Genomic DNA, 15981 nt, shown 5'->3' with positions numbered 1-15981 from the left:
ATTATTTCCTTTCAAACAAATGTGAAATTTCATTTTATCATAGAAAACAGTTCAATAACCACTCAATCACAATTATCAACATAATATCAACCGATTAATATTAACGTATGTTTTTGATGTTATTTGTTACCGGTTAGTAAAAAAATCATACTCAGACAAAGTCTTTAGAAAATGCAATTGGTCTTTAACAAGTAGTAGTACAAACAAAAGGTTTTGCAGATTTGTGTGTCTTTGTCTCTTTGTTATGTCTCATGATTCTTTCACACACAAGTAACACAGCCACATATTTTACTGACCGACTTCGACTCTAGCTAGCTCCCTCTTTTTGCATCTTCATTTATTTACAAAAATAAAATGCAATATATTGTATTTTAAGTATAACAGGCTAGAATTTTAGTATTCCAACTGAAGAATAAGAACTAGAAATAAATGAGGATCAATTACGATTATATGCGATTTATTTTAAGGTACGTTTTCTCATATATTGATTCAAAAAGACAAATTTTCTAATAACTTAGAACCGATAACGTCTGCTCTTATACATTAATATGTAAAACTAGTTCAATAATTTAATGACTTAATAACAAAATTTACACGACTAGCGCCGAATACGTTTCCGCTCCAAAATAAATTAATCACAAATTTATTTCATAATAAGCAATCATCAAATTATGTGAGTGTGTGTGTTGGTCTAGTTGTAATGTTGTTGGTGCGAGAGGCCAAAGGTCACAGTTTAAGTCCACTGTGACGCATGCTTTAAAAGTAATCATTCATGTAAGTGTGCGTTGACATATTATTAGTAGAGTGCAGTTGAGTCCAAATATCCCGGATTCGAGTTCATCTTAACATGTCGTTTAAAATTTTTGTTTATTTGATAATAAAAATAACAATCACCGAGTAGTTAATTAGGCACGTAGGTCCACACGCTTATGGTTTGCCACCGGCGTTTTATATATAGTCATTGAAAACGCATAGGATGCTTCTACATCTCAAATGCAACTCTAGCTAGGTCACATGCGATGGCACTAGAGGGGATTATTGTTCAGCAAGATCCATTTCATTATGCCTACACAGACTACAGCTACAATGTCACACATCACACCTTTGAAGAAGAGAAACCAAACCCTCAAAATCTTCATATTTATGGCTCCAATAGTGGGGGATATTGGGATTCTCCTGCTGTCATTTCTCCTCCCGGGAAGAGGCGGCGGCGCGTGAAGTCCACAAAGAATAAGGAGGAGATGGAGAGCCAGAGGATGACTCACATCGCGATGGAGAGGAACCGCCGGAAACAGATGAACGACTACCTCGCCATCCTCCGCTCTATAATGCCCCCATCCTATACGCAAAGGGTACGCTACCTCCACCCTTGTTCTCCGCTATTACTTGTCACTAGTTTCCTCTTCGGTCAGTCCTGTCAATACTTGTTACACTTACTTTTTACTCCCTCCGTCCCAAGATAAGTGACCTACTTCTTTTGGGCACGAGATTTAAGGAATGATATTTAAATAAGTTAAAGTGGAGAGAGTAAAGTATGAGAGGGGGAAAAGTAGAGGAGAGAAGAGAGAATAAAGTAGGTGGAAAATAAAATAAGAGAGATACTTTTTTGCTAAAAATGAAAATAGGTCACTTATAATGGGACACCCCAAAAAGGAATACAAGTCACTTATTTTGGGACGGATGGAGTACTACTTTTGGTAATAGACCAAACATTCCACTAACTCATTTATTTCATATTTTATTATAAAACCAATAAATAAGTATATTATATAAAGTAGAACTCATATTCCACTAACTTTTTCAATCTCCTTTCTATTACATTTCTTAAAATCCGTGCTGAGTCACAGTGTGACGTTTAATGGCGGACGAAAGGAGTACATGTTCGAATTTAAAAGACCTTAATTATAAGGGGAGAGGGTTATAAACTCATTTATACTTGCTCCGTCCCACCCTAAGTGACACATTATTCTTATTTGGATGTTCTATCCTAAATAACACATTTCTTAAAATGGAAACATCACTTTGTCTACTTTTTCTCACTCTTACTTCATCCTCTGTCTATTAACTCACAAAACAACAGTATATAAAACCCTGTGCGAAAAATGAAATGCTCCACTTAATGGGACGGAAGGAGTACTACGTAATGAAATTCGATTTTATTTCGAAATGCATGTATATCAAATTCGATTTTATTTTGGAATGCATGTATGTATAGGGTGATCAAGCATCAATAGTTGGAGGCGCAATAAATTTTGTCAAGGAACTCAAACAACTCCAACAAAACCTAGAAGCAAATAATCCGGCCAATCAAAACCTCTTCTCCAATTTTTTCACCTTCCCACAATACTCAACTCGTCCGAGCGCCGCTGTGGACGCGGTGGCGGGCATCGCGGACATCGAGGTGACGATGGCGGATTGCCATGCAAACATCAAGGTATCCACAAAGAGACACCCAAAACAACTACTTAAATTAGTCTCCACATTTCAGTCAATAGGCCTCACAATTCTCCATCTTAACATAACCACCGTTGATCAAACCGTGCTCTACTCTTTCAGTGTTAAGGTGCGCCACAATTTTCTCCTTGTTATATTATTTATAGGAACATAATTACATATAGTAACTATTAGAAGATTATATGTCTCAATAGTTTGAATTTTGTAATTGGTCTTATCTAATCATGTGTAGTTTAAATTCAGGTGGAGGTTGAATGTCAGCTTACTACAATAAATGAGATGGCCACAACTGTGCATGATATTTTGGGAATGATTCAAGAAGGCAATTTGTAACTAAGACAGCTAGCCTACCACACAAACTGCCTTGACATATTGTTAGTCTAGTCCAAGAATTTTAACTAGTGGCCAATTAAATAAAGTAAGTATGGTCAAATCACTGCCTCTTTTTTCGCATGAAAGTTTAGAAATTTATGTTCAACTAACCTTTTAAATAAATATAAGTGTACGTTACTTTGTGTGGGAATATTTTTGTACTATATTATATGATAATTATAACCTTTGTTTTTTTATATGATAATTATAACCTGTCCGGGAACATGTTTGATTAATTTAATATAGATCTACAAACTATATATAATTACTACTAATGTTGGCTTATTCTATTAAAGGATTCAAATATTTAATGAATAGTGATTTAAAAACATAACGTCTCTATGCCATAGCACCCTTATGTTTTTTTGCCATAATTTTATTTTATATTATAACTAATTTATCCTAATATCAGATTAAGGCTATATATCTAGTTTAGGAAAATTAAATCAAATTAAATACCTATACCTAAATGCATGTTTATTAATTAGAGATAAACTTGAATCATGGTTCAAAGTCATAAATGTATTTCAAAAAAATTTAGTGTAATGTACGTAACACTTAATTAAGAAAATCATAATTTTCGATTATAAATATTATTATAGTAGTATTAATTAATACACTATATAACCAAATTATTATATTTAATTATAAAATAATTTGATAACTTATGTGTTTTTTCAAACAAATTTTTATTTAATTATTTGGTATTTTAAGTTTAAATTTTCCCTTTTTCTTTTGCATTATTCTTTCATAGCTTGTTCATTTTTGTCAAATATTTTAAAATGGAGTACAAAACAATGATATCATTTATATAATATGAAAAAATATACTAAAAAAATAAAATATTCTTCTTATTCAAATTTGAATTGTATGATAAAATAATATAGTTATATGATGAAGCATTTTTTTAATTATTATTTTATTTTATTTTATTTTTATCTGTTAGCACATGATAGTATATTGAATTGAGCTAAGAAAATAAATATTGAATTGGACTAAGAACTCTTAATATTTATAAAGAATCTTGTGAATCAAAAGTGACAAAATAAATAAGTTTATCAATATTGAAAATTACAATTCAATTAGAGTAATTTTTTTCCATATTTTATGTAAATCTTACTTATTACTACATTTTATTAAAAATAGATAATAAATTTTTAATACTTTATATAGCTAATTATTTTTATATTACATCATTTAAATATAAATTTAAAAAGACTAGTTTAATAAGAAAATTCCATCGTTATTTGTTTGCTAATAAACATTATTTATTTGTAGACAAATGTGCACCAAATATATAAAATTAATAAAATTACAATATTTTAAAATTTTAAAGATAAGTCATTAAATAGATGCAATAAAAAGGGGAGAGAAAAAAATTGTTAATCTTAAATTTGTGGTTACTACGATTATGATGCCAAAAATACACGCCTAAGTTAGAATTATGTCCATAAATAGGTGTCTTTAATCCATCATTTAATGTAAGGGTAATTAAAAATAAAATTATAGTGTATAATTACCATTTAATCCCCATTATGGCGATGCTGTTACGTCTCTAAAACATTTTGCATATTTAATTCGCAATGTGCTTGGTGGGATCAAGGCAGTGACAATAACAGTCCCAACTATTACTGATTATTGGGATTTAATTAATTTAATAAACGATTTAGCCGGAGTTTTGACAAGCTTGTTTGGCTTTTTCTGGAAATTTTCGAACTTGGCGCTTTGGAATATTTTGGAATTATCACTCTGCCACTAATATTTAATTTTATGATTTAAAATGTTTTCAGCGAAAAATTATGAAGACATTCCTGTGATTATTATTCTCGTGTTGCGATTGTACCAAATTTATTCAAAGTGCAAATATGTAATACTCCATCCGGCTGGGAACATGTATCCCACATTATAAAATGATTTGGGCTCATCATCATGAGCAAAATAATGATTTCGCCATTATATTATATATATATTGTACTATAATATAGTATTATGTTTTATTTAAAACAAATTATGTACTTATATATTTTATACTTTTCAACTATTATACATCTATTACAATTTATAATATTTACAATTCTATTGTTCTGTCGCCGACAAGTAAATCCTATTACCACCAGATTAAGTTCTATATAAAAACTAGGATAAAATAATAATTTATTCAACTAAACCCAAATCTAAATAACCGAAATTTTTCGGGAAACCCCATTTATATTAACCTCATATGTTCTAATTATTTTATTTCTAAAATCTAGACGCAATAATGAATTAATATTACTAATAATTATCTCTAAACAAAATAGCTAGAGATGGAAAATCAAATCGGCATTGTTCATTAAACCAATTAATTGACAGTAAATTTGCGGCCCATGTTAAGTTTTAAATTATGGCCCAAATATATTTAGTTATGTATAAGGCTTATATCGCTTTTAATTTTCTTAATATATTTATGTAAAAGGCCCATATCACTTTTGACTTTCTTCTCTTTCTTCTTTACATTATCTGAGTTATCTGTGTCTTTGTTCTCTAATTTTCTCTCCACATTTTTCATCAACAATTGTGCAAATATATTCGACAATCAACCACTATCGAACCCGAGCTAGAGCTGGAGCCAATGGAGCATGCCGATGTCAGATTACCCGACATCGGGTACTCAAGGATCGACGACGCGCAAAATGTGCAAATAGCGGCCTGTTGTCTACCGACATTAATCAGAGAAGACATGCAGCATACCAGCGCACCATTCGGGTGGATGGTCGACACAAGGCTGAACTACATCCCGACTCAGTCTTTGTCCCAACTTCAAGAGAATAACACTCAAGCAGACAATGTTCCGGAGTTCAATGTCTGCAACCGTCGCGAGATGGATAAATTGTTAGAACTGTGGGTTGCCACTTCGGAAGATCCGATTGTGGGAACTAATGAAAACGCGAAGAGGTTTTGGGAGCGGGTCACTGAAAGATACAATGCGGCCTAGCCGTATGGAACTGTTGTCTTCAAGCTAAAGATGCTTCACAATCATTTCAGACGAGCAAGCAAAGATATCTAAAAGTTCAGCGACATCTGTGTCAATGAAATAAGGCGAAGCAGTAGCGGATCGAGCGAAGCCAACGTTATGGCTTCGGCCATGCTTATCTTCTAAGAATACATCCACATAGCCTTCAAATATATCACCACTTGGAAGAAGGTTCGAAATCTAGATAATTGGGCGGGTGACACCTAATACTCCTCGGGGTCCATAATATAAATCTTAGGGATTCAAGACACATATGTTTGCCTTGGACTTGATCTTGTAAATATTTCAAATACCCAAACAACCCAACAAGAATTGAAACAATAAAAATGGTGGAAAAGGAAGAAGATAAAAGTGTTATGATTTAGATAGATGCTTGGAACTTATGGACCTTCTACAAAATAATGAAGACAACTCAAGATAACTTTTACCAAAGTAAGAATCTAATGGCTCCCCAAAAATAACAACACAAGAACTAGAATTGTATACTTTAACATTCAATTTAAGCCCGACAATAGATTAAAATGCAACCATAAGGGATTTTGGACAAATATTCAAAGATGAAGTGGAATGCTCTCAAATGGAGTCTTGGAAGTTTTACAATGTTCAAAGCTGATTTCTCACAACCCCTAGTCAAGTATTTATACCAGAGGCTAAAAATATCACAAAAATGGTGAAAAACACAAATACAACCCGCCCGGGCGTCTTGGCCAGTCGCTGGGTTGCTAGAACTGTTCTGGAAAATTGATCGGTCTCGGCTACTCATAGAATTGCCACTCAGCAAGTCGCCGATTCTGCACTGCCTCTATGCAGTTTCCGTAGAACGGCCATATCTCTTCCATCCGGACTCCGATTGAGGCATGCAAGGTGCTCCAGTGAAGCTCTTTTGCATAAAAAGATAATGGTAGTAGGATAAGAGAATTTGGACGTTATCTTGATAGGCAGAACACTAGAAACAAACCCCAGCTCTGACTTGGCTCCTTGTCGAGTCTTTACTTCTCCTTCTCTCGGTTTGGCGCTTTCTGGATTCACATCACTCCACCTCCAAACGGTCAAGATCACAAGCCAATCACGACGAGGACGGGGTTGTAGGCCAGCTCGTTGGAGCTAATTTGGGTGGTTCCGACTCTAGTATGACTGGGTTCGGAGCTGGTTCATGGCGTTATCCAATTGAGACGAAGGCAACGAAAGATAGCCAAAGGCGAGGACAAACGAAGCCAAAACGCCCCCAAGCTCCACCCCCTCCAATGCCTCCTAATTTGTCTATAATATTTGGATATTTAAGGGATGGAATATAAATTTAAAAAATTGGTGTGGGACCCATGAATAGTTAAGGGTCGGCTCACTACTAAGAGCATGGATGATAAAGTTAGGGTTTTGGTACCCCTTGCACAATTGAAGACTTGTAATATAAATAAATCAGACATATAGATCTATTTGACCAATTATAGGATTAATAAGTCTCATGTTAAACACAAAAATTGCATGCTAGAACACATATTTCATGCTAAGGAATTATTCCCTAATTCGTGAAAATACTATCGCATGGTTGATTGCTTGCTTTTCGTCACGTGTTTGAGAAAAAAATGATAATAAATACTTAAAGGGGAGAGAAAGTAAAGTAATAGAGAGAATAATGTTGATGAAGCTATCTTCTATATTATTCTCTCTTTTACTTTACTTTCTCTCAACTATAATTATTTATTATCATGTGCCCAAAATAACTGACAAAAAGAAATCAATTACTTAAGTTGGGATGGAGGAAGTATTTTTCTTCAAATTCAACTAACAAAACGGAATGTGCAAAAGCAATAATTGGAAGAAAGTAAACCTAACTGATCATACCAAGAATTTCCAACAGTGTAAATACGCTACTAAATGTTGAAATCAGATTAGAAACAAAAATAATTAAACTTAGCAACAGATATATCCGTTGTTAATACTAGATGATTAGTAGCTGAAATTTATTAAAGTAATTTATTAAAGTAGAATTCCAGCAGATATATTTTGCTACTAAAGTTATTTATCATTATTTATATATTAAGTGTAATCGTGTGTGATACGTGAGGAGCGAATAATATTACTTAGTACTGTATTAATTAATAACCTCATTAAACCCTAACAATGGATTAGTAATAGATTGGTCTCCTATAAATACTGTTTTCCTATATTCCATTTTTTATGTTTATAAATAAGATTTTGTAACGGATTATCTTTGCTACTATTTAAAAGCGAACACGAACACATTGCTAAATTTATTTATTTTTATAAATTTGTTTTTGTAATAAACAATTATTTAATAGCAACAGATTTGAGTGTTGAGTTGTTCTGTTACTAAATCCGCCACTATATATGGCGCACTATTATATCGCCAAAAATTATTGAATATCCGCTACTAATTGCCTTACTAAAATTTGCAACGGCCATTCCATTACTGATCGCTAGTGACAGTATCGGATTTTAATCCGCAGCTAAATTCCGCTACTATTTCGCGAGATTTTTGTAGTTACTATTTCATTGTGGATTGGTGCAATATGTAGGCAGAAAGCTCACTTGTCCCTTGACAAGATCATACCCAATCCGATAATTCACCTGATGCAAATTCCCAAAGATACCCAAATACCCCTCCGATGGCATCAGCGTCAAACAAACAATCCCTTTCTCCACCTCCAAAAAAATACTCTCTTGTTCCAAAACCAAGTCTGCATTCTTGAAATGAGCTGTGATCGCTGGTGACCAGAACCCATCCCCCTTCTTATAGCACATCCTGAACGGCCTTTCCTCTACGCGCTCACCCTTGACCGCACCATTGAGCATCGCGTCCACCCTGTCGTACATCTCATCAGGGACGAACGACAGTGTTGTCCCTGTGTCAATGATCATGTTTCCCTCGTTGGAGTCCAACGAGGGTAGCAACTCAGCGTTGGCGGCGATCCTCTCCATCCCAACGCTGAGTCCTTCCAATGTGAGGTAGTAGTATGTGTCTGGTTCTTTCCTTACTAGTGGTGTGGAGACGACTTTAGGCCCGGCTGCTGCCGAAGCTGATCTTGCTGGTGGCATTGGAATCTGGCAATGTCAAGCAGTAAGAGAACTTGCCCCCTATGGAGTTGTTTAGCTGGTTTATGATGGAGATCGGGCCGCCGCCAAGGCCGGCCATCCCCAACGCGGTGTCGCTGAAAGTGACGCCGCTATTGAAGCCACAGCCAAAGGCGAAGTTAGGGAAGGACACGCCTCCATCGAAGGTTAAGGTTTCCATTGCAAGTTCGCCTATGCCGTATGAACGTCGCCGTAAGAGACCTCGTATTGGAACGCGTTTTCGTCGCTGCTGCACGACGGTCTTAATTCGGGTGTGGTGCATTGGTGGGACTCGCACTGGACCGGACGGTAAGACGATGACTGAGATGGGTCGAAGAGTGGGAGAGTTTGGTTGAAGCACTCTGTGCACGGTTTGCATTGGGTCCATGTTAGGTCGCTTCCCATGTCAGCGATAACTAGCTGCTCGACCGGGGGCGTCCCGATATTTATCTTCATCACGTACTCATAGTTCGAAGGGCTGATCGGAGCGACTATGGCCTCTATCGATGATGTTGAATGCAAGGCCGTCAACGAGGATTTTCTTGAGAAGGAGCGGTTGACCTCGTCTCTTAGGCGCTGGAAACGCGTGTTGGAGGGGTCGTACAAAGGCGAATGGATCGAGTCGCGGTGGAAGAAGTCGAGGGTGATGCTGCCAGAGGATTCAACTTAGTATGTCAAGCAGAGGGAATAAATCAGAAGAGAGCGCAGAAATGCAGACATGGACTTGAGTGTTGTGTAAATGCAATTGAAAGAATTTGTGATAATGGAATTGCAAGAGTGATTAACACTATTTATAGGAAAATATTTGGTTAAAATGTGCATATATATATATTTTTTAAATATACTACCTCCATCCCTGAAAGTTTGACACAGTTTACTATTTTGGACCGTCCCTGAAAGTTTGACACACTTCACTTTTTACTATTTTTTGTAGTGGACCTCATATTCCACTAACTCATTCATACTCTCATTTTATTATAAAACTAATACTTTAAAAATAGGACTCACATCCCACCAACTTTTTCAACTCATTTTCCATTACATTTCTTAAAACCCGTGTCGGGTCAAAGTGTGTCAATATTTGGAGAATGAAGGTAGTAATAATTATTGCAATGATTCATTAGTTCGTTGCATGAAGAAATGAAATGCATGGTTAATTAGGGAAAATCTTTCAAATCTTGAATGAATTACTGAAAAAATATGACCAAAGTATGATTTTGTTCCTTACTTGGTGCAAAGAACAATTAGTGAGGTTGAGCTTCGAATGCAATTATGTTATCAATTAAGTTTGAAAGAGAAATTTGCCGTTATTACCTTCATGTTACGTACACTCATAAATATTCAGGTTTGGGACCAAGTTTTCAAATCACTGTCCCGTTTTAATCTACTTAGGACCCGTTTTATAACGTGGATAGGATATAACATGATAGTTAACTTAGGATAAAATTTTCGGGCCAAAGGTAGGATAGTGTATGGATAAAGATTTTAAGATGATGTTTTATAGATTGAATAATTCATCAGGATATTGTATCACATTCGCATATGTTTGAGATGAATTTTGATTCCCAAATAACGAAGAATCCCAAATTATGTAGTTGGAATTATGAGTCCGAAATGAAGAAGATTCAAAGTGGACGAAACATAGTAATCAGATCCAGTAAATTCAAAAAATTACACAAAGATGAAATTTGAGTCCAAACTGAAGAATCCCAAAATGGATGAAACATAGAATCGATTCCACAAATTAAACAAAGATGAATTTTGAGTTCAAAATTAAGAAGAATGCCGGTGGAGAAATCGATTCCACTGAACTAAACAACAAAGAGGTTGAATTCATCACCCCTAATTGATGCCTAAATCCAGAAATCGACAGCGGCCGTGGTGCTAATCGACTTAGATCCCCTTCGCCAATGTCGATTTTTGAAAAATCTCGGGCGACACCACTACCACTTCGACAATGGTGGCCGTCATGGTGCAAAGAGAGTAACTGGCGAGAGACATGAACGAGCCAGAAATTAGACAGAGAAGGGTGCTCGGAGATAGAGAGAGAGAGAGCGCATAGAAGGTTTGTGAATAGAGGCACCATTATCGCCGGCTACCGGACGACGAAATCCATGGCAAAATCGCCGGCGGCTATGGCATACAGAATGGCTTGTTGCATTGTTGCAGAGAGAGGATGGAGTCCCGTAGAGAGAGAAGGAAGGGAATGGAAACGAGAGCGATGAAGGAAATCCTGCAGAAACAGTAAATAAACCCTCAAATTTTGTTGGACTATATCTCTAGCTCAAACAGTGAAAATGGGCACTATTTGCGTCGGGCCGGGATAATTTTGGAAGGCCCGTCGGGCTTCTTAAAAAATAATCCAGACTATAAAACATTAGTTTTAAGTTGATTAAATAATCCAATCTACCCTAAACCCATCTATAAAACACGCCCTTAAAATAAAGAATTCAAGCGCCACATTGCTCAGTAGATCATACTTATACGACGTAATTTTAATGTTAAACTCATATTTTTAACAAATAAATTTGTGAATTTTTATGTCATATGGTAAACTCTTTTTCTTTTCGATTGCCAGCGATTCAGCGAGTTAATAAGACCAATATCTAAGATGAAATAAATTTGTTTAGTTTTCCTCCACAAATAAGGCCATTTAGACATTGATAAATAACATTGGATAAGCCGATAAGACCTATGATTTTTTTATAGAATTTGGCAAAAAAGCTTTACATTTTAGTCGAAGATAACAACTTTATATTATCAAAAAAAAAAAAAAAAAAAAAAAAAAGGAAAGCAGTTATCCAAACGTATTTTTATTTCCATATAAAAGCAAAATAGAATTAGTGAAAGTGTTGCACACTCTATTAACAATTGAAGAAGGGCCAGCCTGTCACAAATTTGTAATTCTAATAATAATACATACAAAGAGCTTAGAGATGTACGTAGGGTTGTATGATTTGTAATTCTAATATATTTAATATCGTGGAGAATGTATTTAATTGGACAGTATATATTCGTAATAAAATATTGAAGGCTTTTTGAAGATTATTGTCGGGCAATACATATATATTTTCAGTTGTAAAATATTTTCAAGATTTTGGATATTTAATTGTTCATTAAAATTATACTTCCTCCATCCCTAGTTTATAATCCTACTTTGACTTGCACATTTTAAGAAATATTAACAAAATTACTAGAATATAAGTGTCACTTATAATAATAAGTTTAATTTGCTAACTTAGCTAATTAAATAAGTAACACATTTTAATAAAAATATCAAATATAATTACATAAGTATGTCTACAGAAATTTAGATTGACATACTTTGTTTTTGTGTTGATGTTTATATTTAAATGTCAACACGAAGACAATTTGTGTTGACATACTCATATTATTGTATTGATATTTTTAATATAATGTGTTGATTAATTAGCAAAAGTTAGTTAGTATTTGGTTATACCCCTCAAAATCTCGTGCCAAAATAAAAATGTCTCAAATGCTGAGACGGAGGGAGCATAAGTTTGTTTTAATCTATAATTAACAGCTTCACTAAAAATTGACAGTTAGTCATATTTTGACGATTAATGAGTAAATATCATTCTAACTTAAAAATAAAAATAATTAAATAAAAAACAAAAAATAATCCCAAAACAATTTTTCTATTCACCTAGACTCATTTATCTCTCTTCCATTTTCTTTACACAAACCTTAAGTAAAAACAAAACAAAACATTATTATCTTTTCAATCAGAATTGAGCGCATTTTATATCTCAAGCGTCAACAACCACAACAATTAAACAATTTGGAAGACAGATAGATATCGAAATTATGTAGGGAGAAAAGTGATCAATAGTTTGATTCATATAGTGCTCTTCCCCAGTCAAAGTTATCGTGGATGGTTTCCCACTCCCTAATATGCCGATGTGTCGGGGCAAGCGCCAAAACTAAAGCTAAAATCATTAAGGATCAATCGGCGCCACTGGCGGAGCTACGGTGGGGCTAGGGAGCCCCTTGGGTCCCTCACCCGTTTGCGTAATTTCTATATATATTATATGTATACAATTTTGAACTTGTTAAGAGCTAGTGCAGTTGGTATGAATTTCGGCCTCATGTGTATGAGGTACTGAGCTTGATCCCCTCTTGGTGCATTCTATTATTTAGGAATTTGTTCCTTCTATTTTGAATTTATTTATGTTTTATAGATTTATATTTTATTAGATATATAATATTAGTAAAATTGATTTTAAAGCTAGTCTCGCAGTTCATTTACTTAATTTTTTCTTTTCAAATTAGTAATTTTTTTTTTATTTTCTCATATTTGTTTATATTTCATGGATTTTCTCACATTAGAAACTTCTATTGATTTTGTTTTACTAGTAATTTTGTACTCCCTCCGTCCCATAAAAGTTGAGTCGTATTCCTTTTTAGTCCGTCCCAACAAAGTTGAGTCATTTCCTTTTTTAACAAAAGACAAAACATCTAATCACTCTTACTTTATTCCATCATTTACTTTACTCTCTCTTATCTTTCCTACTTTTTTCATCTCTCCTATTTATTTAATATAAATTCTTAATCTCCGTGCCCAAAAGTTTTGTCTCAACTTTTATGGGACGGAGGGAGTATAAATCTTTTTATTATAAAAAATGATTTTTATAATTTAAGAATAGACAATAATTTTTTGATTGCATAAGAATTTAAAATATTACTCTCTCTGTCCCATAAAGATTGTCCCACTTTGACCGGGCACGGGTTTTAAGAAATGTAATGTAAAGTGAGTTGAATATGAGGTCCACTAACAATAAATGTGGGTCCTGCTTTTATATATTAGTTTTATAATAAAATGTGAGTAGGAATGAGTTAGTGGAATATGAGGTCCACTACCAAAAATGGTAAAAAGTGAAATGAGACAAACTTTGTGGAAGGGACCGAAATGGAAAAATGAGAGAATCTTTGTGGGACGGAGGGAATATATGATATTAATAAAATCAATTTTAATGTGACGCCCCTTATTACAAAATATATTGAATAGAAGATAACTCTTTGATGTAATAAATATGGTATTATTAGTAAAATTGGTGCTATACTCTAAAAAATTTATTCAGTAATTATTTTTCTCATCATCCACTTTTCACGCGTGGCTTTATATATTGCTCACATCCAAGCTATTTTTGTGTCGTTAACATTGAACATACTCAATAAATTTTAATAGTAGTTTGGGCCCCACCGTAAAATTTCTTGCTCCGACTCGGCGCATGCACCATTGCGAACATCATCATGTTTCTCTAAGCTCTTACGATGGTAATTGGTACATATTGCGACACATTTAATGTTTTCTTTTCATTTTAATTTGTATTAATTCCAGTCCTCGCTCTAGATTTCAAATTTAATTTGCTCTTATTATTGGGCTTTCGTATGTACTATGTGCTCTAACAACGTTCCTACGCACCTGTTGTTTAGGTGATTTTTTTTCTTCGATGATGTGGATCCATGTATTTTGTGATCCATTTCCCAAGGATTTACCCAATTTGTAGGTGATTGAGCTAATATTTTTGTGAAGTAGATTTTCTATTGTATCAATAATGGCAACCCAACAAGAATTTAGGAAACTAAGATGATCAAAACAAGAAGTAACATTGGATATAGTGGAAATTGTGATACATAGTCATTGATGAGGCAAGCTAAGACACTTACAACATACTAACATGCATCCATGGCTAGATCTTCAAGGGAACCACAAACCTCAAAGCATACCTCTACTTGATCCATGCTTGAACTAGCAATTGATGGAAATCCCATGCTTGAACTAGCAATTGATGGATTCAAGCAACCTAAATCTAGGAATTGGATAGAAACCCTCTCCAAGAGGAAACAAAGCTCTCAAGCATATAATTCAGCAAAAACCTAAGGAAAAGAAATGACATCAAGAGGTATTTATACTATGGGTCCAAAAATAGAAAGTTGGCCCATAAAATCTAAAAATCGGCATAATCGCCCGGTCGGGCGTTTTTCACATGCCAAAATGCCCGGCCCGTGCGTTTTCCCTGTCCCCGGGCGTTTTGCACAGTAAAAAACGCCCGGCCGGGCGTTTTTCCCGAAGCTCCCGGCCTTCTCTGCGCGACTTCCGTAAAACCGTCATAACTCCCTCATTCGGACTCCGATTGGGATGTGCAAGATACCCACGCGAAGCCGTTTCCAAGACGAAGACAATGGTGGCAGTTTCATAGCTTTCGGATATCATCTCGATAGGACGGTTTTCGGTTGAATCCAGCTGTAGCTGAAATCCTTGACGCACGGCCTCCATGATCGTATCATCCTCCCCTTCTTGGAAAGGATTTGTCCTCAAATCCGAGCCTTCTCTATTCCTCGCACCCTCGGGAGGCCCTCTAGCTTTATTGGATCCTTGGCATGTCTTCTCTTTCATCCTTGGGCCCCAATCAACCCATGGTTCATGCCGAAGGGAGGACCCTTGACGTCGAGCACCCGTGGTCATATCATTCTCCCCTTCTTGGAAAGGATTTGCCCTCAAATCCGGATCCCGTACACCTATAAAATAGCACGAGATCAAATCAAATATCCATGTAGGATGATTGAGATTAAGACCACTAACGACTCTAATAGAAGTCACCATACCACGACGGTGGACACACTCTAACAAGCTTAACTAATACATAAGCTATGTTGAAACAAATACCCAGGCAATCTTTTGCACTGAAGTCCCAAACAAAACCATGTGATGCATAGTCTTTGACAAAATGACAATAAAAGATACCAACCCCACTAAACGGCTTGATTGTCATGCAATGAAAACAAGTATTATGCCAGACACAAGCTTCACACAATTTGACTCTTTTTCCCTCAAACATTTCCACATTATCTATACCCATGTCCTTCAACATCTTCGCAAAAGATTTGGCATTCTCATCAAGACAAGGCATATACAAGAAAGGGTCCTCATATGGTGCAAAATGGAAAGTTATCAAGAGAGGCCTGAGCACAAAAATCTTATTCTCACGCTCATGCAACGAACAATCATTTTCAATCATTACCACACCATTCTTGCTCAAATAAGA

At 35.1% G+C, this 15981-nt stretch overlaps 2 protein-coding genes across 2 annotated transcripts; one reads left to right on the top strand and one right to left on the bottom strand.

Moving 5' to 3' along the window:
• The first annotated feature begins 1000 nt into the window (after positions 1 to 1000).
• LOC125216145 (transcription factor bHLH96-like) lies at positions 1001 to 3023 on the top strand. The gene is made up of 3 exons (XM_048117779.1): positions 1001 to 1352; positions 2216 to 2563; positions 2698 to 3023. Exons 1-3 carry the CDS (start codon positions 1020 to 1022, stop codon positions 2785 to 2787), a joined length of 771 nt encoding a protein of 256 aa, XP_047973736.1. The 5' UTR covers positions 1001 to 1019; the 3' UTR covers positions 2788 to 3023.
• A 5327-nt stretch (positions 3024 to 8350) lies between these two features.
• Positions 8351 to 9092, bottom strand: LOC125210487 (aspartic proteinase CDR1-like). Its single transcript, XM_048110037.1, has 2 exons — positions 8933 to 9092; positions 8351 to 8886 (listed from the first exon to the last, which is right to left on the bottom strand). The coding sequence occupies exons 1-2, from the start codon at positions 9090 to 9092 to the stop codon at positions 8351 to 8353; spliced, it is 696 nt and encodes a 231-aa protein (XP_047965994.1).
• Between the last annotated feature and the right edge of the window lie 6889 nt (positions 9093 to 15981).

The sequence above is a fragment of the Salvia hispanica genome, chromosome 3, assembly GCF_023119035.1.
Source record: "Salvia hispanica cultivar TCC Black 2014 chromosome 3, UniMelb_Shisp_WGS_1.0, whole genome shotgun sequence".
Taxonomy (NCBI): domain Eukaryota; kingdom Viridiplantae; phylum Streptophyta; class Magnoliopsida; order Lamiales; family Lamiaceae; genus Salvia; species Salvia hispanica.
This window is presented reverse-complemented; position numbering and strand designations above follow the sequence as displayed.